Here is a 16,058-nt window from a genome sequence, read left to right on the forward strand (position 1 = left end):
CAAGAGGCAGCTCTACTAAAGAGGTTTATGTTGCAATGATCCTGGTTGAAAAGGAGAGTCTCAAAAGCACAGCATTGGGTTTTAAAGGTGGACCAAGCCGTCTATTTACCTGAAGAAAATAGTCAAAAGTAGGTTTGCAAGGACAAGCTGCTTTGTGAACTGTGTTCTTTCTAAGCCAGTTTTTTGCTTTAGTCATTTTTGTATTATCAAGGTTCACAAAATTAAGTTGTGAAAGTTGCTGAATTTTATATGCAAAAGAATGTTATATTCTTTTATTGAAACAACCTTTGTGTATTTAAAGAACCTTATGAGAGTTGTTATCAACATGCTATGTTACCTGCAAAAGATGGTCAAAAACCAACTTAGATTGCTCTATTATCGTAAAAGCAGACTTACAGAAAAGGCCGATTTGTGCTTGTGAATGGTAAACAGGTATATAGTTCTCCACCTGTAACAACCCGCACTGATTTTTGTGCACACTGCTTTGTATGTTACCTGACAATGTGGGCTCGCTATGAATATCAGACAATACAAAAATTCGAAGTAAATTCACTCTGTCTTAATTTTGTTTGGAAAAATGCCCCCAAGCCCTTCAGTTCCAGTAGCCTGAAAATAATGCCAATGAGGAGTAAAGTTTGAATGTATGTGATGGCAAACCACACCACTAGTTTTGATTCTAGGGCTTTCTATATACATGAAAGATCTGGAAATACATACAAATTAGAAGGACAAACCAGAGAACCATTACCATAGGATCAGTTTATATCTAAGTGTGCATGCAGTTCCTTACTGCCTAGGATTCAAATGTTTGATCCTTAGGGAAACTCTTCTGCTGTAGGGGTTTGATTTCCACAATACTTCAAAGGGCTTTATTTTGCTTGGGGAAAGCAATATTCTTTGGGCAACAAGCCCACTTGTTGCATTTGTGAGTACTATGTAGAAATTCGTAATCATTTGTGACTGCAGAAATATCACTTGCATAATGCCTCCCCTTCTTGCACCACAATACATTTTTGTTAACATTTTTTTCTGGCTTCTAACACCATGCATATCTACTCAGAAGTAAGTCCTCTTGAGTTCACTAGGACTTACTTACATAGCAGTAAGTGTCTAGGATTTCAGTTTCTATGTCTGGGGTAGCTGCCCTTGCAAATTTGAATACAAATTTGAAAAATGAAATATTGTATAGACAGGCTTTACTTACCTCCTTTCTACAGTTTTTAGCATTGTCTGCATTCTTTCTTCAATTGTTGCTTTGATTAAGAATCTATGAACAATTGTGGGCCTGAATTTTTTTGGGGGAAAGAAAAGACTATTCAGCACACGTTGTTACTTACAGGGATATCCCTTACTAGTTTACGCAGTAGATCACTGTGTTCAATGGGCTTACTCCCTAGAAAGGAAGTTTAGGATTACAGCCTTCATAGTCTTTATTGCTTACTCTATAATAGCTCCAACAACAAGCATGTGATGTGTATTATAAACCACTTATGTTTCAGAAAATGCTAGAATTATACTGTAGCTTTAGGACAATACTGGCTACAGAAATTTTGACAGGTGTTGACCAGCCAATGTCATAATGAGATCAGGTTATTGGCAAGTGGTTGGTTCTGCTGGTACTTCCTGTTTCTACTGACCTGCCACTTACTTGCAATTTATAGTCGTACATTATGTGACACCCTAACGCTGCATTTAGTTAATTTATTTCCTAGAATTTATATACCGCTTAATTGTAGAAAACCTCAGAGTGGTTATACATACACTGCATTAAGTGGCAGTTAGGTGAGCCCAAAACAGTTTTGATCCTTACTTAGTTTGCCCAATGCGATGCACTCTGCCAATGGCCTGTAGCTCATGTGCTGGATTCAAGATAGGTTCTACTAGGAGGACATTTGTTGCCTCAATAATATTCAATCCGTTTGAGCCAGTATGGAGAGGCAATAACAATATGTTGATCTTGGGATCATACTTAAATGCAGATAGATTTTCCTGAAAGGCAAAATAAAGAATAATATTCAAAACTTCACCAGATCCCTGTATATTTAAGAACAAATTCAGCTGCTATAAAGTGTGACAGACTAGTGACCCTTGAATCCTAAATTCTTTACAAAGACAGAGTGTATCTGAGAGGTAATGGATCATACACAACCCGAGAATACTTAGGGCTGGTGCACATATATCAATAACTCTCTCCTGTTAACAATGACTATAACTATTCCTTCCCTTGCAGCTCTGGAAGAATAATTTTCCTTCCTCACTTCCCTGCGATTAAGCAGCTCATCACCACTGCAGCAAAGGACCTGAAGCTAGTCAGAAGGGGTTTCAAAGCTTGCATGAAATGGAAACCTTAGCCACTGTTAACTTCACAGCAGCGATGAACATGAACAATGGGTGATTAAATTTTAATCCCAAGTTATAAACCAAAATTGGCTCCCTAAGCAGACACAAGACTAATTAAAATCACTGTAAATAATTAAAACACAATAAACAGTCTTAGGCTAGATGTGATGTGAGAGTGTTGAGACAGAGAGAGCAGGTGTGCACTATACCTTAGCACAGGTATGCGGGAAGGGTGTCTGGGCATCAAGTACAGCTGCAGATGTATTCAGGCATGATAGAGGGTTGCCTGGCTGCTGCCTCCTTTCTTTCTGATGACCTCAGAGATTAAATGTGCTAGGTGGGCATGAGGGGGGCTTTTCAGATGGAGCTTGGTCCAGACACAATGGGGGTGGGGTTACATCCACATTCCTGAGTTATTTGACTTGCTTAGCTGCAATTAACAGGGAGTAGGCATTATCTTTCTAGTAGCTCTAAAATTAGCCTAGCTCTCTGACAGTTTAATTCTTTTTATTTCCGCGCCAAGCAAGTGCTAGGTGCTATCAGCTCAAATACAATGTCACAGTCTTCTGATCATTCCTTCAGGACAAGCATTTCAGCTTGCCAGATGGAACAATCTCCCCTGTTCTCCCTACCTCCTAGTCCTGGGAATTTGCCTCCCCCCCAGTTTTGGGGGCACAGGAATGCACAGGAGAAAGCGCCGTTGTGCAAGTAGAAACCCTTGAGCAGGGCTTCTGCTAATGGGACTTGTTAGGTGAATCCTGTCCCAATATGTTCCGGCAGACGTCTGTTCTCTGAAATCCTCATAATGTTACTCTCAAGACAAAGCAAAGGATTAAATTACCATCAGTGAGCAGTTGAAGAAACATACCTGAAATTTGTTAATTCCATTGATTTGAGCAAACTCCATGCTATTATCATATAGCGCTTTTGCAATGATATCGAGCACATCTTGCCACTATAAAATATAAAAAGAAGATATTTCCATATTACAAACAAGATGGTACTTATCAGAGCACCCAGCATCTAAAATAGGTGGGAAGAAAACAAGAAGCTATACTTTCCCATGTATCCTAATTTCATCTTAACTTAAAATTATCTGCATTAGCTATACCATCACCCAATCCAAACAGCTTTGAGGTTTGTGTGTGCATTTACAATCGAGCAGTAAACAAAATGTATGAAATAAACAATCTAGCTATATACCACCTTTTGATTAATGTACGTTTTAATTTTTAAAACTTTTAGATATACCGTTGAGAAAACTAGGGATTTGGCTCCTGGATCTTTGAACTGGATTTTCTTTAGAGTCCTGACCACAGCTTCCACTTTGGTGGAGTGACTTCCCTTTGAAAAAGAAATTGAAGATTATGTTTCCTTTATATAGTTCACATCTGATTAAAGTCATTCAGTATCACTGTGTGTTTATATAAATATATACAGTGAAATTTGCCATAAATGATTTCCATAAAGAAATCTATCCTATTTTTAAAAGTTACATAGAAACATTGTAAGCATTTCACAAAAATGTTATTCAAATAGAAGTACCTCCATGTGATTTTTTTTTTAAATTAAAAGTAATTAGTTGCGGACTGAGGTGCAGTGGAGCAGGCACATGTAAAGTAACACAAAATAAGACACAGGACAGCAGTATTGGGATTAAATGAGGCCACAACTTTTAAGTTTACAGAAAACTCAGTTCAAACAAACATACTAAAACATTAAAAATCAGTCATTTGGTTTCCCTCCTAAAAATCTAGGTTTGTTGCCAGTCAGCATGCATCTAAACTTTCTTCCAAGTAAGAAAAATGTAAAATGTAAATACTCTTACAGGATTATTAGAAACTTGAATCAATATAAAAAGTGCCCATCTGTATGACAGTTTACCTTCACAGGTATATCATCTTCTTGGTTTGCTGCCTCTGCAGTGAAGACATAGGAGATTTCTTTATGTGATGTTGTTTGTCTGCAGATGGCACACTTGATTGAACTTCTGCGGGTGCCAACACTGTACTGTTCTATAATAATAGCTATACACTCATTGCAGAAGCAATGTCCACATGTCAACACTGCCCACTAGAGGGAGAAATAACAGCAAGTAAGTGCAAAGACATATGTGATGTTGGCGTTCATATGCAAACATGACAATACATTAGAACTAAGTGGAAAATTTTAATTTTTAAACATTCGAATTTAAGTTCTATGAAGAAATCCATCTACAATGCTGGTTGCAATTAATATGTACACATTACTTAAGGATACTAAAGGCATGAATCAGGGAAGAAGCCATTAGTGATGTTGCTACCCCAACTGTACACTGATCTCTGGAATAATCAGAAAAATCTCTCATATCTCTCTATCTATCTCTATAAATCTATATACAATTGTACTTTGGTTGTCAAACGGCTTGGCTACCGAACAAATCAGCTCCCGAATGCCACAAACCCGGAAGTGAGTGTTCCGGTTTGCAAACGTTTTTTGGAAGCCAAACATCCAACGCAGCTTCCGCGGCTTTTGATTGAGTGCAGGAAGCTCCTGCAGCCAATCGGAAGCCACGCCTCAGTTTCTGAACCATTCTGGGAGTCAAACAGACTCCTGGAATGGATTACGTTTGACATCCAAGGTACCACTGTATCTATATCTATCTATCTATCTATCTATCTATCTATCTATCTATCTATTTACACACAAGGAGCTTTTGATTATAAAGTCAAAAGAAAGGTAAAAAACAAGGAGTTACTGAAATGGATATAATTACAAATAGAGCATAAAAACACAACTTAAACCAATCTGGACCCTGTCATCAACATCAAGGGCCCTTCAGGTGTCTCTTCCGAAAGAAGTCCAGAGGGTGACAACACAAGAACGGGCCTTTTCTGTGGTGGTTCTCTGTGGAATGCTCTCCCCAGGGAAGTTTGGTTGGCACTAACTTTAAAAATATGAAATCTTAAGATCCTCTACAGAAAAATCCATAGGTGAATGTCTTACCTGTTTTCCCAGTTGCCGTGCACAAATTGGACATGGCTCTGGATTCACTCCTCCAGTTGTTTTATCCTGAGACTATGGAAGTATTAAAGAAAAACATTTTGGGTGAGGGAGTAAAAGTAAATTAATACTTAAAGTAATCTTACAAATGATTTGAAGCTGGAACAACTTTAAAGTGTGGTAAGTTTGGCAATTCATTATATAGGACCTGTTTGTAAGTATGTTAAAAATAAAGCAATACCTAGAAAAATAAAAGCAATAGCTTGGATTCAAAGACTCATGTGTGTGTTAGTGCTATCCAAGTGTTCTTGTGCAAGCTTGTGGAAGACATCTTACAGTGCAGTACCATAATGTACTTGGGATTACATTATTACAGTATGAGAACCATACAATACAAGCTGTAGCATACAAACTCCATTAATAAACTTGTGGAAAAAGAAAAATCTTTTCTGAATTGGGGTTACTTTCTCATGCTATGCGCTCTCTCTCGCGCGCTCTCTCTCTCTCTCTCGGTCAACAGCCCTTCTGTAACCAGAAGGGCATATTTGGATTCAAGCCAGTATTTTTCAGGAGTTATAAAACTAAAAGAGAAAATGCTGTCTGAGATTCAGTGATCCACTTTAGGATTTCTATGAGAGATATTGTTTAAAAAGAATTGTTTAAAGCACTATGGTTGATGAATGCAAACAACTCCATGGAAAACTATTAAAACTTCCAAGGGGCAACCGGGGGGGGGGGGTTAATTCTGAGTCATGATTTTAAAATACAATCCAGACAATTTTAGGTGTGTCCAAGAGCTTGTACAAGCCCAGTGGGACTTCTGTCTTTTTTATCATTTAGGCAACAGCCTGCTTCAGTATTTCAAACTGGTTTTGAAACTTCCCTGAGAATTAGCTAGCTATGTAGTATGGTAAGTTCATGTATATAAGAGAGGGAGAGAATGAATTCATTTTGTGCAAAAAATGGCTTGCATAGTTCTCATCACTATGATCTAAAAATTACAAAGCTGGCATTAAAGGAAGAATGAGATTTTTCCTTTTGTTTAATTAGAGCAGTTTGCAGTGATTCAAATCAGCAGAAAGTCCCAATTATGTGAAGGTTAGCAATTTGTATACAGTGGACGCTCGGGTTATGTTACCTTCGGGTAACGTAACTTTTGGGTTGTGAACACGGCAAACCCGGAAGCGCTCTACGCACAGAAGCACTCTGCGTGCCTCACACATGCACAGAAGCGCTCAACTGCGACGCGTGCGTGCACAGAAATGCTACATCTACTTAAGTAATTTTCGGGGTGCGAACAGACACCCGGAACGAATTAAGTTCATGTCCGGAGGGTCCACTGTATTATTTAGAGCTATGAAGCACATTCTGGAAGGTATCCTGCTTCTTGACATAGCTATACAAACATCTGCAATAGGTATCTACAGCTGTTTAAGGAGTCATAGTTTTGAGTCTATCCTGTACCCTTTAAATCCATACTGGACATACTTGAAGGTATGAGGTAAAATCTGCAGAACCTCAGCACAGCTTTTCTTGTCTCGGCTCCAAGAATCTCTTTGAGGATAACGCCAATGCAAAGTAGGAATCCCTGTTCCCTCATTTCTTTCTTTTAGATATTCAAACAATACGAGGGAAGATTAAAGAGAAAATCGTATCTACAAGGTAATAGAGGGTTCCGCATGAATGTAATTTGGAAATGGTGCAAGTCAACCTTACCTTTTCCAAATTAGTGAGGTAGAGGAGCTGGCCCAGTTTCTTCTGAAGCTGTGATTTGGCAACTGCTTTGTCGTTCAGGAGTTTCACTCGATTTTGTTCTACCTAGAAAAGAAATGGAACCATTCAGTGATCATTAAGGCAATCTCTAGATATAATACAATAAACACATAATCCTGGTGTGCAAGTTATATCTAGTCCCAAAACAATGAAGAGATGCTAAAAAAAGAACATTCAACAAACAGCAGGACTGAGGTTTTAAAGTCCTGTTTAGTGGCAAGCAGCAGTCCCAAATGGTGGCTTAATCAGCACTACTGTTTTTCAGATACAATGCAATCTTGTCACCTCATGCGGCTCAATTATGTGAAGAACAGGGTGGTTGGGTTTTGGCTCTTCCGGATGACGCACTCTAAACCGTTCTGTAGCCATGGCAAGCTCATCAATGGCAGACACGTGATCTCGGAGGACCATCCAATATTCATGAAGCAGCTGAAGGGAAGATAAAAAGATAATCAGCAGCAGCACAGTAAGCTGTGGTTAACAAATAATTCTGTGTCCCAGCACTAAGAATTTCAAAATAACACCAATAGAAAAAAATCTAATGGAAAATTACAGCTTTGCACTGTAAAATTACTGTACTTTGTAGTGCAAAATATATGCATACCCACCCACACAGGTACACAGAAGAAAGTTACAGTAAACTAGAAATTCTGTGTTAGCTATGAGTGGGAAAACCAGCTATTTTCGCAAAACTAAGCACACTTCAGTATGCACAATTCCTGGTTGTTATTGTTTTTAAAGGGTCCAAAGACAGAATAAAAAGCCTGCTTTCACAAAATAACTTGAAACATAGCCAAACTAGAGAAAATGTAAGTCAATATTTTAAAGGTACAGTACTCTTAGCACATATATCATGTATATATCATTACAATGACCTAGGGATGTAAGCCTGTATTATTATCATCCCCAAACTGCAGCTATGGATCCAATGCTGTGACACTACCTCTTGCCTAAAGACTACTTAATTTCTGCCTAAAATGAAACTTAACCTACAGCTTCCTAGTTTACAATTCATTCTCTTAGCCAACAGCTATAGTTTGAGGAATAAAGAACTATATCAACTTAAAAATGCTTTCACAGGAATCAATTTTCAGTTTTTAAATGCTGCTGCCATGCAGCACAGAATGCGAGGCCTTGGTAGAGTTACCAGGTGCAGTACTGCAAAGGCTACATAGCCAATTGAAAGTTTACCAGTACTGGACAGATGGAAGAAACAAATGCACAGCCTTTTTTGTCACTGGTAACAGGTCTCCATATGTGTCCTCAAAGCAACCATATGTGAAGAGACAATTTGTTCCCCACTTGCAACACTAGAAGGACATTAATGTCATAAATGGCTGATTAGCACCAGTAATTTGACTGCCTGAATGACAAAGCCTCCATCCTGCACCTAAGGGTTGAGACATGAGCAATGAAGAGCTGGGAATGACATTTCAAAATGAGCCCTTTAGTTTAGAGAAAACTGCTTTGGGGACATCTATAACAAAGAGCTCTGTGGCACATTAACCATTTTGTTGTGGCATACCCTTTCATTAATCAGAGCAGAACCTTTTGAGTATATGTTACCCAACATATTTGGTTACATATTTGCCCACTGAGACCACTTACATTATGTGCATCTCCACACAAATGAAAACAACTGTGAACAGTGAAGTCAAAAGATTATGCAATGCAAGGGGTCATGGTGGCTTGTGACAATTGCCTAACACAGCAATAAGAATATACATACTGATCACACATATGAAATGTTGTGGTTGTATGTGCTATGTATTATTACCATCCTTATTCTTTATTGAATAAATTATCATTGTATGAAATGATTATCTGTTAGGTAAAAGTTAAAGGTAAAGGACCCCTGGATGGTATGCTTTGGAACTGCTAGGTTGGGAGAAGGTGGGACAGAGCAATGGGAGCTCACCCCGTCGCACAGATTCGAACCGCCAACCTTCTGATCAGCCAGCCCAAGAGGCTCAGTGGTTTAGACCACAGCGCCACCAGTATATATTGCTGTTTTATGACGCTTGTCATTATAATTCTTGTAAGCAGCTTTAAGCATGTTTTTGTGGAAAGGAGGTTTACAAATAAATCAATCGCTATGACTGTTATGCATGAGTTGTCTATATGCATATCAACCAAACAACTTAAAATGCTCCTTATGTTCTGAACTTTTCACCATGATTTCTTCTGACTGTTGTACCTTATATTCCTTTTTCCATGCTTCAAAAAGTTCCAAAAAGATGCTGCCCTCTTCAATTGCCTTGGCATCTATTCGATGAGCTTTAGCAAAAGACAGTATAGCTTTCAAAGAGCGCTCAGTTTCACTTGCTGCCCAGAGACCTCTGCTTGTGGTAGGTAAGCGGTCATCAACCAGACCGTCTTCATCTTCTATCATTTCTTCAAAGATTGCCATCTGTCCCTTTACACTTAAATAATGTAGAAGAATTAGAGTAGTCATCATATCTGAAGTCCATATGAATCTTAATAAAATCAAAGATAATAGGCAAACAAACGCTACAGTGCTTGATATAGTGACCTTATTTTAAAACTTATACCAATTCTCCTCACAAGAACACAGTGAAAGAGAACATAATTCACCTGAGTTTCACACTCCCAAGAGGTGGAGCAGCTCTCAAAGAGAAGGAACCTCGTTTCTATCCAGAAAGGATATAGAAGGTCACAGCAGAAACTGCTTTCTGATCTATGAAAGAAGTTTGCTTTCATCACAAGTGCACAAAAAGGGAGAAAATCACTTACGTATGGGAGAAGAGCTTTGACTCATATTCTGTGAACAATTCATCAGCCTTACAGAAGACACAGCTGGAATACAAGATATTACAAAGAGAAACATTTAGAAGATCAATAAACAATTAAATTTTCCAAAGTTTGGTATCAGTATTCTTTCAATTAATAAAAAGATTTGGAAACTAACCCCACTGAGATGCCTAATAAGAAATATAACATGAGAATCAGAAAAATATATTTAGGTTTTTAAAAACTCAACAGGATCCATGCACACACTTGATTGCTTCACTTCAGTTGTGGGATATGTGTCTCATTATTAGAAGAAATGCTAATTGGAATCCCAGTGACAGAGGTCTAGGTGTTTTCACACCTACTTGTTTAGGGGCAACCTCACAGGGCGCAGATGGCAGATAGTGGCAGCCTCGATAACCTCTTTGGAAGGAGGGCCCTCCAGTTTTTTCACAGCCTCTCTCACACGTTTCTGGAATTTCTTCACTTCTTCCATTTGAGTTGTGAGCAGGTACTGAAGACCCCTGCAGTCACGGAATCTAGCAAAAACAGGAAAAGTCAAAACTTTATTTTGAAATCACTGGATTGACTCACGGCCCATATACTGTATGCAACTTCTTCTGGCTGAATGGCATGAGGATGCAAACCTTACTTCAAATTTTTATCAGAGGAACATTCAGAACTGGCTATGTGGCTAACAGCTTGCAAACATTTCTGCTTTTGACTTTTGGCAGAATGCAGAGCGATCTCTGTGAGTAGCCTATAAGTGAGGTAATGTGCCTATACAAGACAATTGCAGTTTTCTGAAAAGGCAAGTCAATGTAGAGCATACACCAATGCAATATATACCAAGCTGATATTTTAAAATATACATACAATTCTACTTATTCCTAGAAAATGGTGCTTTAAGAGCGAAATGATGTAATTTTTTAAAAAATAATGTTACGCTCCAGAGCAAAAATAATTGCTAAAGAGATGAATGAATCCATAGACTATTATCTCAAACATAAAAATACACCTAATGCACAACTAAGATTTAAATCAACATAAAAGGGAACAGAAGACTTACATTTTTGAAAACCAAAGTTGTATTTGGATACATACATCGCTTGAAGCATTTTCAAATTTTAAATGATAGCCCAGATGTTTGCAAGCAAGCAGTGCCTGGGCATGGTGTATGAGCTGTCACAAACTGAGTAAAACTTGAGAATTATGATAAGGAACATTACCTTTGTAGCTGCTGACTTACTTGTCTGCCATAGAGAGTTTATTAGTTTGTTGTTTGTAATTGCTAGTAAGATCGTTTTGCACCCGTTGAACAAGCTCCTCATCAATAGCATATTGTATTGCTGACTGGATCACATCCAACCACCAAGGTGAATTGGAGCGCATCTAGGTGCAGAAAATAGGCCCATAAATACATGCGCCACATCTTGTGTGATAAAAAGACATGCCTGAGAAACACACACTTTTTTGTGACTAAATACAAGACCAGCAGCTTTTCCCCAGGTAAATTTTGACACACTGCAGTCATCTTAGATAATTTCAAAACTGATTTTTAAATATAAACAATTGTTTAAGTATTTTCTCTTACTCTGTTTACTTATTTTTTGTAGCGTTTAAGATAGCGAGAGACAAATCAGTAGCTAGATTTAACAATGAAAAATAAATGAGGAATATTTGAAACTGTGGAAACAGTGCAATTAGGTGAGCATATCTCTTTAATGACATGAGTACTTCCCCCCTTTCTTCATATGTTACACCCCAAAATGAGGCTTAAAAGAGAAAGGCCTATTGTAGTGAATTATTTCCTAAGATCTTCCTTGAGGAGCTACGTGTTAAAAACTGACATATTCTTGCCTTAAAGTAATTTTGCTTCTTAGAGAGAAAAGCAAGTCTCATCTGGAGAACTGCTTTTTATTAGTTTTAGAGAAACAAAGCATCTCCAAGTGAAACACCATTTGTTTAAGGATTACAGAAATGACACTACCCTTGATCTTGCTGTTCCACACCTGGTATAAGCGATTGCTCAACTTACATTTGAAGAAACAAATGCAAATGTGATTCAGTGAGGAAGTCACAGTGGATGCGTTTGGATGTTAAAATAAACCTTGGTTTAGAGTGTTGTGAATGAGCATACGTAAGCCTCAGAAACTCGTACTCTCCCCTCCAATGCAAAGAGGAGGAAAGAGCTGGCTTCTTTTAAACTAGCAACTTGTCAGTTTGAATTAAACAAGATGCCAGGGATAAGCAAAAAGGGAAGTGAAACCTTTTGAACTCCTTGTGGCCATGCCAAGGCAGAAGGGGAATTGTGTGCAAGCCCCAGGCTCATTCACATCACAGTGTTATGCCTGAACATAGCCATCAGTGTTCATTATCATCCCAGCGCACAATGTGTCTTGTAGAGTGCAGCAGCAAACAGAGTGTCAGACTAGGCTCAGAAGGATCAGCCATGAGCTTCAGCCAAACATGCTCTTTTGTCCATTGTCAAGTGTGAAGTAAATTAGCCTAAGATGGAATGAGCTCCTTGGAGGAACAGAAAAAATCCATGATAAAGAAAATTTGCTTTATCTATTTTATTGGGGCAGTTCCAAAGTTTTATAACATTTGCATGTACTGAAGCTGTTAACTTGTATATTCACAGGTCAATTCATGCATCTTAAATGTTTATGGACAGGAGTGAGGCAGAGAGAAACGTGAACATACATTATTCCGTAGAAACTCTGTGGAAGAACAATGCATTGGTTGTATCTAAAACTGGCATGCACATTTTAATTCACATAACAGGACTTTCCCTTCCTCTCCTTGCTCCCTCCCTCTCTGCATCCACAAAAATCTGCTCTGGAGCAGACTTCTGAAGGCACAAGTGGGGCTGCAGGGAGCAGGAGAACCACAGAGAGTCCTGTTGTACGGGTAGAAATTCACCTGCACTGTGGAAGTCTGTTGCATTAATGGAACTGCAGCATTGGATATAGCCCACTGAAGGCCAATTTTCTAGAACTCCATTTCTGATCCACCTTGTTGCAGTAGGGAATCTTTTCATGGGCACATTTTTAGAGATTTACAGTGGTACCTCAGGTTACATATGCTTCAGGTTACATATTCTTCAGGTTACAGACTCTGCTAACCCAGAAATATTACCTCGGGTTAAGTGCCGGTACTTTGCTTCAGGATGAGAACAGAAATCGTGCTGCGGCGGCAGCAGGAGGCCCCATTAGCTAAAGTGGTGCTTCAGGTTAAGAACAATTTCAGGTTAAGTACAGACCTCCGGAACGAATTAAATACTTAACCTGAGGTACCACTGTATACAAATCCCACATAGCTCACATATCATCAAAAGGCAAGTCAAAAATATTACTAAAATCTTACTTTCTTCTGGAGTTCATGGATTGTCTGTAGCACTGGTTGCAAAGCCTGGTGGGCTTCAGAAACTTCTGCGTTTGATTTGCTCATATAATGTTGACGGAGTTGCTCACACTGTTTTTTAAATTATAGAAAGAGAAAGACACCAAACACTGAAATACTTACAACACTGTTAGTTAATAGTTGATACATTATTACCAGTGAATGTAGATGAAATAGAATACTATGTTTTTTAGAAGAGTGTTAGGCCATTTTTAATTACTTTCACTCTCCAGAAAGGCCACAACATAAATTGCTATACCAAGCTAGAATCACATATGAACATAGCTGCTACCGACAACAAAATCTACAGAAGGACTCAAGAGACATTTGTGTTGAGATTCCTGCATCACAGGGGGGTTGGACTAGGTGACCCTCGGGGTACCTTCCAACTCTATGAGTCTATGGGCAAGCCATAGTAAGTAAGACCAACCAACCATAGGGAATATTTTCTTTGAAAGCCATATTTCAGTAAGGACTGCCCTTATCCCTAGAACACAGAGAAACTTGCACAGCTTTTCTAAATAGAACGGATATTCAGGTTTATCTGGAATATTGCAAGTTTATTTGAATATAATCAACAACAGACGTAACTTGCCAGTTCTGGACAACAATGAAATATTACTTCGTCCCTAACACTTATCTGGATAATTACCTTTAACATTGTGAATTTCAACTCTGGGCAGAGATCCTGTCTATCACCTCGTTAGTGCTAGCATATATTAAGCATTAGATGTTTTAATGACATCAGCAAAATAAACTGATATTAAGGTATATAAAACTCTTAATTCCTTGGGACCAATTTATTTAAGAAATTCACCTTGCCCCACATGTGCCTATTCAATCCCTTTGATCTGCAGAACTACAACTTTTGCAGTCCCATAAGCTGCCTGTTGCGCATTTGTGATTGGGTTTTTCCATGTGTGGCATGTGCCCTGGAATTCCCTGGCTACTGACATTAAGAAAGCACCATTACTACATTGTTTAAAACACATGCTGTAAACTCTCCCATTTTAGCAAGCCTATCAAGAAACATCTGCTTTAAAAGTTTTGTTCATTTTATCATTTTTTAAAAAATCATTATCTTCTGCATATTTATTTTTAATAGGGTTTTTTGCTACATTTTATCTGTACATTGCTTGGATATATATATATATATATATATCAAGCGATTTATGAATTTTCCAAATAAAGTTAATAAATAATGCTCCTTTGTACAACCTGAAACATGACTCAGGCACTTGTAGTAGCTAGCAAAGGATGATAAAAGAAAGAACTTGCCAGGGTTTGAGGGTGTGCCTAGCTGGCTCTTCTCTATCAGCAATCAACTGAAGGTAGAACAGCCTCACCTAAGCAAGACAAAAGCTTACCAGCCTCCTGAGTGGATGCCATCATTTTAGTGTGTATTTTCATGAAATCTTGCCTTCAAATCATTGTTCCTATCCAAATGGACTTGCTTGTTATCCCTCTTAATTCTTATTCAAATATAACGCTACAACTATTGCCACTAATTCCCACTCTGTGTTCCAGTTCTACAGTTTGTTCTTCATTAAATGTCACATCCTTGTTTTCATCATCTGTGAAAAGTTACTTGTTCAGCTTCAAAACATCTGATCTATTGGTATTCATTCTTGCCTTGCTAGTTTTTCAGCTTCAGTTATCCCAGCCAAACTTTTCCTAAAGGCAATCCTTTAAAAGTACTGATCAATTCAATTAGCTTCAACTTCACAACCATAAACTCTTTCTGTTATTATTAACAGCCCAATACGGTTAGTGGAGGTTTGAGAAGAACTGCATTAACTCTACAACAATAGCCAGGATAAGGTTATGAAGAAGTTAAGCACAGCAGTCTCCATAAGGAAATTCATTTGTTCTTGCAGCTTGTTACTGACAGTTGTGACCTTGAAAGTGCAATGTAGCTGCATCTGGAAAGATATGGCAAACATGGAATTTCCTTTCATTTGACCTTAGGATTGTAAGCATTTCTGTAAGAGGCCTCGGAGCTATCCTGTAACAAATTACATTCTTTTATAAACTCTTTTGCGGGAAGTATTCCTAAACACACTGAAGTGCACACAGTGTACAATCACCTCTTCTTGAAGCCTGCTATCGCGCAAAGTGGGTGATATCCCAGGATGCTTTCCTGCCAGAAGCTCCATCAAGTTGTGCGTAGAATGAAGTCTCTGCGTTTGTCAATAAAAAAGGCAGCAGTGATTAAGTTTGACGTATGGTGACAATTACGGACAATAAGCAGTTTAAATTGGCAGTAAAATCCCCACAGAAACATGAACACATTACCACATAGAACTACCGTATATACTCGTGTATATAAGCTGGGGAAAAAAACCATGGCTTATACAACAGCAGCAAAGATGGAGGAGGAGGAACGAGCAGGCTGAACGCAGCCCTTTCGGGCTGCTCCTTCCTCCTCCTCCGCTGCTGCCCCGAGCCTCTGCCTCTCGGCAGCACCCTAGGTAGGCTGGGGGACGGGAGGGGCTGGGGAGGGAGAAGCTTGTGGTGTGGTGAACCAACTTATACTTGAGTCAATAAGTTTCCACAGTTTTTTGTGTTAAAATAAGGTGCCTCGGCTTATATTCGGGTCAGCTTATACTCAAGTATATACGGTAAGTAATCTTCTACCCACATCTCAAAGTTATGGCACTAAACACTTATTCATGTTATACAGAAAAGAACAGTACAGGTGACTCCCCATTTATGTGAGGGTTACATTCCGAACCCAGGGCACATATGTGAAATTGTGTAAGCAGACTTCGAAGATTCAAAAAACAGCTGAGTGTCATGTCTTGTAC

At 38.6% G+C, this 16,058-nt stretch overlaps 1 protein-coding gene across 2 annotated transcripts in view; it reads right to left on the reverse strand.

Moving 5' to 3' along the window:
- SHPRH (SNF2 histone linker PHD RING helicase) overlaps positions 1-16,058 on the reverse strand; it is a 44,987-nt gene that overhangs the window by 1,103 nt on the left and 27,826 nt on the right. For both annotated transcript variants that reach the window (XM_080998538.1, XM_080998537.1), the window contains exons 16-29: positions 15,339-15,431; positions 13,216-13,323; positions 11,096-11,238; positions 10,212-10,385; positions 9,850-9,912; positions 9,293-9,518; positions 7,381-7,524; positions 7,039-7,140; positions 5,326-5,397; positions 4,225-4,413; positions 3,592-3,684; positions 3,209-3,295; positions 1,811-1,989; positions 1,205-1,285 (exon numbers count right to left, since the gene is read on the reverse strand). In XM_080998538.1, coding sequence (XP_080854664.1) covers positions 1,205-1,285; positions 1,811-1,989; positions 3,209-3,295; positions 3,592-3,684; positions 4,225-4,413; positions 5,326-5,397; positions 7,039-7,140; positions 7,381-7,524; positions 9,293-9,518; positions 9,850-9,912; positions 10,212-10,385; positions 11,096-11,238; positions 13,216-13,323; positions 15,339-15,431 — 1,754 coding nt within the window. The remainder of the gene's footprint in view (positions 1-1,204; positions 1,286-1,810; positions 1,990-3,208; positions 3,296-3,591; positions 3,685-4,224; positions 4,414-5,325; positions 5,398-7,038; positions 7,141-7,380; positions 7,525-9,292; positions 9,519-9,849; positions 9,913-10,211; positions 10,386-11,095; positions 11,239-13,215; positions 13,324-15,338; positions 15,432-16,058) is intronic.

This window comes from Podarcis pityusensis (genome assembly GCF_964106645.2).
Source record: "Podarcis pityusensis genome assembly, chromosome: 3".
In the NCBI taxonomy this organism is placed as follows: Eukaryota; Metazoa; Chordata; class Lepidosauria; order Squamata; family Lacertidae; genus Podarcis; species Podarcis pityusensis.